Below are 11,010 nucleotides of genomic sequence, written 5' to 3'. Positions count from 1 at the left end.
CACCAAATGCTGCAGTTCAAGAAGTCATAAAACAGCCATAAAAGCAATGGAGATGACAGTTTGCTCAGGGCATTGCACATAACTGGTGCAATGGCCTGAGGAAACATGCAATTGCTGCCCAAACAAGTGTGTTTGTCATTAAATGAAGGGATTCTCACTGCTGAATTAGTGTTAGGCAAATTTCCTTGATAAAATGTAACCGGTAACATCATGTTCACTTTCATACACAAGTGTAATCCAGGGTGACAAGGTGGTTATTTCTAAATAGAGGTCTGAAAACACTCAATAAAATGGTGAGTCTGCAATGGCAGTTGTTGATCTGAGGGATTTCTGTTGACTTGTTCAAAAAAAAGAAAACCAAACCAAAAAAAGAAGAAAAAAATGTATCCAGGAATCAGTCCTTCTAAACACAGTTTAAACAATGTGATTATGTGATTTCACAGTTGCTTAAAAGTCACAGAGCAGCTGCGTTGATATTGTGAAATCTGCAGTTTTATTATGCCAATGACTTTCTATTGGCCTCAGTCATAAAATAACATACTCCTCACTGAAGTTCTCTGCTAAACAAAAAACATATCCAGACTGACTAAAAATCAAACTCAGACAAGCAAAAAATTATTTGGCCTTCATCTCACTGGGCTTGATTGGTCCAATAATAAACAATTTTATTTTTCCTCACTCCTGCTCCGAGTGATAATTACCTTTTTCCCAAAAGAGAAAATAAAGCTCTGAAAAGTAACTATTGATGAGAGGGATTCACAGGATCACAGAGTTGTCAGAGTTGGAAGGGATCTCTAGAGGTCTAGCCCAACTCTCCCACTAAGACAGGCTCACCTGGAGCACATCACACAGGACTGCATCCAGCTGGGTTTTGAATATCTCCACAGAAGGGGACTCCACAACCTCCCTGGGCAGCCTGTGCCAGTGCCTGTCACACTCAGAATAAAGAAGTTTTTTCTTATGTTTAAGTGGAACTTGCCATGTCCCAGCTTGTGCCTGTTGTGCTTCCTCCTGTCACTGGGAACTAATGAGTAGAGTCTGGCTCCATCTTCCTTGTACCCACCCTTTAGATACTTGTAGACATTAACAAGGTCTCCCCTCAGCCTCCTCTTCTCCAGTCTCAAGAGCCCCAGCTCTCTCAGCTTTTCCTCATCTGAGGCTCCAATCCCCCAGTTATCTTTGTTAACCTCCTCTGGACTCTCTCCAGCAGTTCCCTGTCTCTCTTGAGCTGGGGAGCCCAGAACTGGATGCAGTTGTAGTACTTTGTCCTCCTGCAGGAGTTAATGGTGTGCTGAAATTTTCCTTTTTTTGTTACTATTTTTGTACAAATTTTCAAATTTGCCAGCAATAAAAGAGGATCTGCTGAGGAGGTTTCTCTCCAGCGGAGAAGACAAGTGAGTCCCAGTAATTCACTGCTGCTTGGGATTCAGGTGATGGCTTTGAAACAAATTATTGCTTCTAGAGTAATAACTATTTTTAGCCTCCATCTTCTGTGCCCATGTTAGAGGGTACTTTAAGGTCTAGTGTACTGTATACTTTAGGTGGAACAAAAATAGCTTCTAAATATAGCGCTTACTTGAACACAAAATAGTTGTTCCAGAGAATACTCCAGGCAGTGACACTATCACAACACTGTACTGCTCAGAGGAATAGTGTCAGGGAGTCAGGGTAAACAGCCCTTTTCATGATTTCCATGACTACAGGTATTGTTTGGATCACAGACTTCAGACCTAGGAACACATACGTAGGAATGTTGCCTGTTGTACATTTAATGTTCTATATCTGATTTCTTTGTGGGTTTTTATCCGAAATTTTCTAATATTGCATGCGGTTTTCTATGCTTGGGACCTGTCAGATATCTGAGGACTGCATGCCTGGCTAGATGGGATGCAAAGTTTTCTTAAGGAGTCTGTAAACAATCTACTATTGTTTATATTGAATTATACTTGCTTGGGACTGAGCCTGTTCATTTTGTCTTTTTAATGGTATTTACCAGCCACATGACAGGATAAAAGATAACTTGGTACACTTTGGCTCTGATCAAAGTATCAAATATTGAATCAGAAGGAAGCCCCAAAGACATTCTGATTATCCATTACCATTTCTTAGATTTAATTCAATCAGTTGTTATGCATACCCTTAGATTTAGAAAACAGCGAATATTAATCTTCTGAAACAATAAATAAAATTGATCTCTGTGGACATTATCTGATGAGTCATCCGTTGGACTATGTAGAAATGCAGTTACTATCAAATAAATTTTATTTTTGGAACAGCTACAGCTAATGCTGTCATCCTGCTGACAATGTGGACCATTTAACCTTAGGGCTTATATTAATTTTACAATGGAAATAAAACCATAACCCACAATCACTTAATAGACTACCTGGGAATGCAAGCATGGAGCTGAATCTAGATTTCTGTGCACCCAAAAGGACACCAAATTCCCAATGTTCAGCTCTCAGGGTTAGTAGCCTATTGAATTGGAAGGGGCCTTTCATACCTGTCAGAGTTAAGATTTCAGATTGCTTGCAGACTCAGCCTGATAGTCTTAAACTATTTCTGGCCTTTTATTTGAATGGCAATGGCAAATGGATTATTTTATTCAGGTCAGCAAGAATTATTCAGCCTTCCATAGGGATCCCACCTTGACCTGCTACATCAAAACTCAAAGGCTAAGAGCACCATACAAGTCACTGCTCTGAGACCCACATCACAAACAAGTTACACTCTGTCAAGCATCACAGACTTGCACGGTGAAAAAACTGCCAGCTAGCAAAACTGATTCTTTTTCTTTTAAATTATTTGATGAGATGCAGCACACAGATCCCCAGGTAGTTCACACCTCCCAGAACTGTTGTTTCAGGTATGTGGCAACACAACTACAAATGCCTCAGTTCTCTGAAAATTAGTTACTGTTGTGTTTCTTACAAAGCTGATGAGTTTCCAACACCAAAGGTGACAACTGGGAGGAACTGCTGGTGCTGGTAGGGTGTGATGATAAGGAGTGCAGGATGATTCCTAGGAAGCTGGGGAAAACCACATGGAAGATGATTTGCAGGACTCTGATGCTAGAAATTGATGCTTCACTCCAGTGCTTTTTGGGTTCTTCATTACCCAGAGAGGCAACTGAGGTACTAATTTAAGTACTCAAGCTCCTACATACTGTATGGTTTGCCTTCCTTAAAACAAGAGACAGATATGGCTTCATCAAAGCATTCTTCAATTTCATTTTGAAATGTAACATTTCACAGAATTAATCTTTTTGTGTGTGCTTTATTTTCAATAATCAAAGAAAAAAGCCATCATACAGCAATGGAATGTAAAGCAAGCTGTTATCTAATGCAGTGAAACACAATGTATTTGTGTTTTCTTTAACTGATTTAAATCACAGCTGAATTGCAAATCCCTCCTTGTCATAGAGAATGTAAAATCTGGGCAGCTCTAGAGTTCTAGCAAGCCTGAATACTGACCTTGTACATCTTTTCTTTCCCTTTTTGAATGCTCATGAACTTATTTGGAGTGTAAATGTTTCAAGGATCAGTTTGAAACAGTGTTTTTGAACTCAGCTGGGTCACAGGAACTTTCTCAGCACTCTATTCTAATTTGCAGTTTTGCTATAATAAAAGCCCCAAATATATTGCTACTGTCTAGACATTTTATCTGAAACAAGTGTCCTTTGTAGTCTCAGAGGACTTTTCTATTTTATTTCCAGTAAATCAAAGTATGTGAAGAGCTTTGGTTCTTATTAAGACATACCCTTCACAGTCCAGTGACTGCCAGCAGAGGCAAGCCATTGACAGTTCATTTACATATAAGTGATGACTTCCATCAGGTAGTTGGCTCAAAAATACAATGGACATTTAGAGCATATCCAATATTTCTTGTTCTTTGATGAGCATCAAGATCCAATTTATACATAGAAACTGACTACTGAAAAGTGAAGACTTCACTGACCTTACATTGTCTTTTGCAGACCTGGAGCGACACGCGGGTTCATCCTCCAAAACAAGCACACAGAGCAAGCTGGGATCACCAAACATCAAAACAACTGGAAGTTCCAGAGGAAAAATGCCCTGGCCACAGTCACTGGCACTGCAAGTCACTGCATACACTGCAAAGCAGGCAGCAAGATCAGGATTCGTGCATGTGGGTGGTGCTATGGTGAGTGGAGGAGCAGGGGAAGCAGTGGTGAACCTTACCCAAAGGTCTGACAGCAGCAGCTGATCAGTGAGCTCCTCCTGCCTGGAGAGGATGAGAGAAGAAACCACTTGGGCTCACGTTAGTTTCTTCTGGTGTTCTCTAACTGTATTAGTTCACATAAGTGCAATAAAGCATTATTAAGTAGAGTAAAGCAAAGTCAAGAGCATGGCAGAAGAATTTTTAGAACCTAACAGAAATACAGTGTTAGAAAATTTTAGTTAATAAAATTAATAGGGGAAAAAAGGAAATAATAGAAAACAATAATCACTAAAATATTGAAAAAATTCAAACCGGCCAAGGGGAACATGTGCACCCTCCTCCTAGTAGCTGGATGAGCCAGAGTACATATCCCACAGTAGCATCTACTTAGATGATTTTTTTTTTTTATATTTGTATTTAAAATGCTGGAAAGAAGAGAGGAAACCTTTCAGTTACCCTACTGTTTTCACTGAGCAAAAGCAGGCAGAATCCACGCAGAAGCAGAAAAAAATTAAATTCTTCTCCAGATTTTCCTCTGTTCATCCAGTTTACCCTCAAAGCAGCAGCATCAGTTTTTCATATGGAACATGCTCGTGCCTTCAAACTAATCAGTGGTTAACTGCTAAAAAAAGTGGACAGTGGCTAACTGATACCCTGGCAGGTAATTTTTAATCTCAGAAATTATGACCAATTGATTTTCTTCTGCCAGATGCTTAAGCACCTTGTTTTGGCAGAAGGGACATGAACAGCTGGGAATGGACAGCTGGAAACTCCTACAGGGCATCAGCCAGCAATGGGTAGAGATTTCACCCTAAGCAGCACATCTATTTTAGAGGGCCCTCCTTGTCCCTTACCTGCAGATGAGCTGGATGCTAAACCAGCTGCTAGTGTACCTGCATGGCATGGAAGAAAATTCTGAAAATAATGTCCCTCAATGGTTTTCTTACATCAGCACTAAAGAAAGGAGCCCTGCCTGCAGTCCTCAATACTTACCTTTATCTTGCACAACTGGTTTATACCAGTTTTAGGAACAAGGGTACCAATGCAGCCACTGAGGAAAACTAGATTTGCCATTTACTCTTAGGCCCCATAGTTTGAAACATTTACTTGATTTTTACTGCAGTATGCTGTCTCTTTATCTAAAAGAACACTGTCAGGATAAAGATTTGTCCCTTATACAGGTAAAAGAAAAAAGAAAACAAAACCAAACAAAACAACTAAAAAAAAGAAATCCCCTGGCTTGTATGTTGCCTAGGAAGGTTACTGGTTGGTACAGTTTTAAATTTTTCTTATTTTTCTTTCATATTGAATATGTCATAGTGTTTATATCCTTTAATCCATCTGCACTCTGATACCATATGTAAACTGACACACATTTAAAAAACGGTCTAAAGTTATGTAACCTGCTGGATTTTCACATTTATTTTTTGTCCTCATTAAGGAGATCTTCAGCATGAAGGAGTCCTGTGTCCTCTTTGCTCTCAAATATAATATTCTTTCAGTACAGAAGAGTATCTCCACACTGGAACTTGATTTCTCAAGACTTCACCAGCTACTTTTCATGCAATGACACCAGAAATCCTGATCAGAGAAGTGATTTGCTTTTCCACTCTCTCATTGAAGAAGTTACTAGTGCAGCTGACACTTGAAAATCAGTTTTCTTTGACTTTTGACGGGAGAGTGCTGCCATAAAACAAAACAACAGTTATTAATTAGAAATATATCGGAAGTTTAATAATTAGAAGTTTGACAACACAAGCCAGTAACATTTCAACTCTCAAAACTTCAAATTATACATTCTCAGGAGAAGACTGGTAAGTCACTATTCTCAGAATATTCTGAAAAGCTACGATGAATTTTCAGGCTGTTTCAGGGATAACAAGCTCATGTTCTAAATAAAATTATTATCCACAGGGACCTGTCCTGACTCTCTTTACAGAAAAATGTTTTGTTTGCAAGCAAAGCATAGATCAAGTGTCCAAGTAAGATGTAAAACTGCAAAGTTACTCCTAGTAACTGGATTACTGGATTTCTCCAGGCCAGTAAGTTTGTAGGCCATGTAGAACTGTTTTCTGTGTGGTCAAAGAGAAATCACCAGTTTTAGTTTACTCTCAATTCTTCATACAATTTTTTGGTTATTATTTATAAACCTCATAGCACATCCTTAATTTGACCATGCCATAATATACAGCTTTTCTTAACATTTGCTTACACAGTTGCTCAGTAACATCTTATTTTTTAGAAACGCTGAGACAGTAATGTAAAATGCAATCCTTACAAAAAGAGGAAGAGGAATTTTTAACATTATATAAAGGAAAATAATAGAAAAGGAAGATATTTGCCATGTGATCCTGTAACTCAAGGAATGGGAATGTAGCAGAGGAATGGGAGAGTGTGTTTAAGAAATTTTTCTCATCCTGACCAAGCCAAGGAGGAAAAATTTCACCAGCACATGACAAGAGGAGAGACTGATTAACACCCATCAAGAGGGAACAAAAGTATGACCAAAATGCCCTCCTGTACATCAGCCAGTCATGTCTCCAGAAGGATATAAGGGTTGACACAGAAGCTTCTAAGTACTTGAATTTTCTTTCCCCCAAACAAAACAATTTTTTCATTATCTTTATGTTCCTGGAAGAAACAGTCCTAAAATACAAGTGGAATTGGAATGCTGGGGAGCCAGGTATGACTGCTCTAGGCACACAAGGTCATTCTCTGCATGCTGTGTCAATAATTGAAAAATGTGGGGTTTTTACAGTTCAAAGGTCATCTCACAGTAAGAGGAGGAAGAAATGCAGCTTTCTGTGCTGCATTCATAAAGCAGCTCCTTACCAACTCAGCTTGTTGCACAGAAGGGCCTCACACAGTAAATACTCATTTGAAAATAGGGCCAACATCATCCTGAGCTATGTTCTTGATATGTATTTTGGCTTGTGTTAAAGCAAAATAAAATAACATATATTTAACTTTAAAATGCCACATATTTGGCACAGTTTTGATGAATAGGAGTTTACCATGTGGATATTACTTTCTACAGAAAATAGACTATTGAAAAGAAATAACAAGAGCAGGATGCTTTCTAATATGTTCCAAAAGCAGAGAAAACAAACACACACACACACACACACACAGACAAACAAACAAACAAACGAAGGACTTTGTTCTGCAAATACTTTCACATGTGAGAAAAAAAGCACTTTGCTGCCTCTACACCAGTTGCTAATTCTGCAGGAAGGAAGGAGGACCCATTCACTTCTGACAAGACCAGGACGGATGCCACCAGAGTAGCAGGTACTCAAATTACTTCTACAGACATAATACAACTTGTTTGGTTATTTTTTTCTTTTAAAACTCTGTGTCATTAATACAACAGTGCATGGACACATGCCTACACATCCCCATTTCCTGCATTTAACCACTACCACACCATTGAAGAAGGCTGGGCCAAGAAGTCCCAAAAATCCAATTTTTTTCTGCTGGTGAACTTGCAAGGTGAGAATGGCAAGAGGCTTTGTACTGCAGACTTTGTGCTGCAGACTTTGTGGGGCAGTTTAGGAATAGACATGAAATGAAGCCCTATCTAAGAGCTGTCCTTCCCCATCACTCTGGTCAACACAGCCAACACAATTTTGGTCACTGTGTTACTTCTGCTGTGTTCTTATGTCAAAACATGTTTCTTATGAATCCTCTTAAAATGTTATCTGCACCTTTACATTCTGACTGAGCAATGCAATCTTCAGTGATGGTCTCCAACTGGAAAGTATCAGTGGAATTGCTGGAGAATAATTATAAAGAGTATAGAAAGAAACAATTGCCAAGAACATTTATATTATGATTTCAAAGTCTAACCAAGTTTCCCTTCCATCAGTAGTGAAAACAAGGAGACAGGAGGAGAATAACAACAGAAGGGACAAGAAAGAAAAGCAGCTGGAAGAAATAAGCAAGAAGCCCCAGAATGGAAACTCTCTTGGCAGGATCTGTGGAAAATAGACCCATATCCATAGAACTGAACTGTATAAAGTAATCCATTACCAAATAAAGACTTAAATAATACACATATTTAAACTTTGGTTTTACCTATTCTGCTCAAGTAAAGAAGAAAAATGGACCCTTGGTAGGCAAACATAGCCAAACAGGCAAAATAAGAAAGGTGAAGGGTAACTGATCTCTTCCACTGCAAGATGCATTTGGTCTGTTCACATTTTGCACATGGAGACTGTTTCACCACTACTCTTCTTGTTGGATAGGGCACTTGAGGCTTCTTAAAGTTTCCTCAGCACTGAGATGTGTTAGAATTGGGACTGGAGAGTAGGAAGTGCAGGAAACAATGCCAGAAGTACTTAATTAAAAAAAAAAACAAGCAAACACAAAAACAAACAACAAAGCAAACCCTAGAACCAGCATATTGTTAAACCAACAAAAAACTGACCATACAAAGTATCCTACACAATTACTCCTCAAGATACTTATAGAGCAGATAAACAAAAAGCTGCTCTAAGCCAGCTCTCCAAGATAAATCCATGCTACCTAAAAATTAACTTGCAGTGTTCCCAAGGCAGAGAATGCCACTTCACAGCTTGCTAATGACACATAGCAATAAGATACTCAGAACTAATGGTTTTCCTTTGGGCAAAGAAATTAGGAAAATATAAACCAGATCATTTAAGTGAAATGCTTTTCACTTGTCCATTTCTGCACTTTCTCATTGCTTTTAATAGGTGCCTGGGATACACTACGTGACTGATGCACTGCAACAGAGTTCTTTGGACAACTGCCTCAGTTTCCTCATCTTGAAGGACAGGATAATACTGAATCCTTCTGCAATTTTTCTACTTTCACATATATATGTATATATGTGTGTTTGTGTGTATATATATATATATATATATGTATATTTTATCTATCACTTGATGCTAAAATTGAAGCAGTAAATAAAAGTTACATTGGTTAGTACCAGAGGTTCTGCAATCTTATGCACCCTGGCCAAAGTTACTTTAAACTCAGCAAAGGCAGGACTGTACAACTTTGTCACAAGCTGCAAATCAAACTGCAAGCTCTACTCACTGAGGAAGCATTAAGAACTATAAATGATTCTTCATTTTTAGGTAGCATAAAAGAATGAACATATTCAGATTTTGCATAGCTGGCCACTGAAAACTGCTGAAATTGAAAAGGAAACAAAGGATATCCTGGAACACTGGAAGTAAAGTAACCAGGGGCCATTTGGATCTTTTCACAAGAAGGAAGCTCTCAGCTGGAAACCTGAGCTATACATTCCTTGAGATTCATAGTTCAAGATACTTCATGCCTTAGAGAAGCATAAGCCACCTTGGTTGCTTAGATGAATGCTATTGCATCTGTTTACTGCTATTAGACATTAAAAATACCATTATATTAATTAAAAAAAAATTATGAAGGCATGCCTTTTATTTTTGAACCATTGATGTTTCTGTAACTACTTAGGATCATAACTTTTTATTTTTAAAGCAAGAAGTATTTTGGGTATTATTCGTTTTTACTTTCCTTTTTCCCTTCAGCTTTTTTTGCAGAAGCAACAGAGCTATAAAAAATGCCTCAGTCCTATGTTGGCTCAAGTCAGCAGCAATATTGTAGTATATGTTTCTGTTGACAAAAAACTCATTAAAAGTAGATGGCAGCTTGACTTTCAGATCCCGGGCAGAGTTACAGGGCTGGCATGTAAAGAAAAAAAATTATATTTTTATTGACTATGGAATTCTCTGACATAATAAATATTGAAACTTGTCATGACATTTCCAGTCAGTCTCCTGAATATAAATAATAATCAGATAATCTGCTGTTTCACAACCTTGGCTGCAATTTAGTTCTACATGAGCAGGTTTCCCAACTCACCACATCATCAGCACAAAGTGAGATGCAGAGTAGGATGTGAACAATGGGGGAAAGCAAAGAATTTTAGCAGAAATGCAGCAATAGGTGAGCATTAGAAAGCTTAGACCTTTTGTCTGCTTTTTGTGAGCTAAATTTGGGATTTAGAAGAGAGTGCTGGCCCTCACCCATGAGGAATGGTTTTTCCCCACAGGGTCAAGGGAAAGCTGCCAGCCCATGGAGACACAGCTCCCTCTTGGCTTCACAGCAGCACCAAGGACCAGAGGTTCAGGAATGTTGCCTGTTTCCAAGGGAAAAAGGTTTTTGTACTTTAAGCATGGGGTTTTTTTTAAGTTGGCAGATCCAATCTCGCAGCACCTGGGAGAAAGGCAACTTGAGTTACCTGAGTGTCTGAAAGATCCTGGTAATCTTAGAGGAAAACTGTATCTAATACTATAGACCACTTCAAATTCACAAAGTGTGAGTACATGCAGTGTTATGCATGTGACATGGGATATCCTCCTAAAATATGGTAGCATCACTCTATGATTCTTTTAAAATCCATGCAGATGAGTACCAGCTCTCTCACTGGCCAGTTCCTCCAATGGGTTCAATGATCACTGTAAGGCTGTATAAGATCCAACAGCTTGGAAAAGCTGCTGTCTCCATCCACTCATCACTAATTCAAATCCAGAAGCACAAAAGCTGGGAGAATATAATTTCAAACCGAGTAGAAGTGGGAAAAGAAAGCAACAAATGCTAAAAAAAAAACAGTATTGAAATATTAGTTGAGGTACAAACCTGAAAATCTTCTACTTTCTTTACATATAAGAAAGCTGTTTTACCATATGTTCATTAGCACTTCCCATACCTTAGCTACAGGATACATATGTGCTATGAGATTGGGTTCTGTGCATTGTGGCTGGTTTTGTATTACTCAAAAGTTAATCCACTTGAATTTTATTAAGCAGCACAACTAAA

General features: G+C 38.5%; 1 protein-coding gene and 1 long non-coding RNA gene across 3 annotated transcripts in view; one reads left to right on the top strand and one right to left on the bottom strand.

Moving 5' to 3' along the window:
* Positions 1-5,576: 5,576 nt before the first annotated feature.
* IQCM (IQ motif containing M) overlaps positions 5,577-11,010 on the bottom strand; it is a 143,854-nt gene continuing 138,420 nt past the window's right edge. For both annotated transcript variants that reach the window (XM_071753692.1, XM_071753693.1), the window contains exon 13: positions 5,577-5,865. In XM_071753692.1, the coding sequence (XP_071609793.1) occupies positions 5,768-5,865 (98 nt within the window). In that variant the 3' untranslated portion in view covers positions 5,577-5,767. The remainder of the gene's footprint in view (positions 5,866-11,010) is intronic.
* Positions 7,351-8,239, top strand: LOC139800237 (uncharacterized). The gene is made up of 2 exons (XR_011727669.1): positions 7,351-7,473; positions 8,051-8,239. It is a non-coding gene; the product is annotated as an uncharacterized lncRNA (long non-coding RNA).

Source organism: Heliangelus exortis, chromosome 10 (assembly GCF_036169615.1).
Source record: "Heliangelus exortis chromosome 10, bHelExo1.hap1, whole genome shotgun sequence".
NCBI classification, from domain to species: domain Eukaryota; kingdom Metazoa; phylum Chordata; class Aves; order Apodiformes; family Trochilidae; genus Heliangelus; species Heliangelus exortis.
This window is presented reverse-complemented; position numbering and strand designations above follow the sequence as displayed.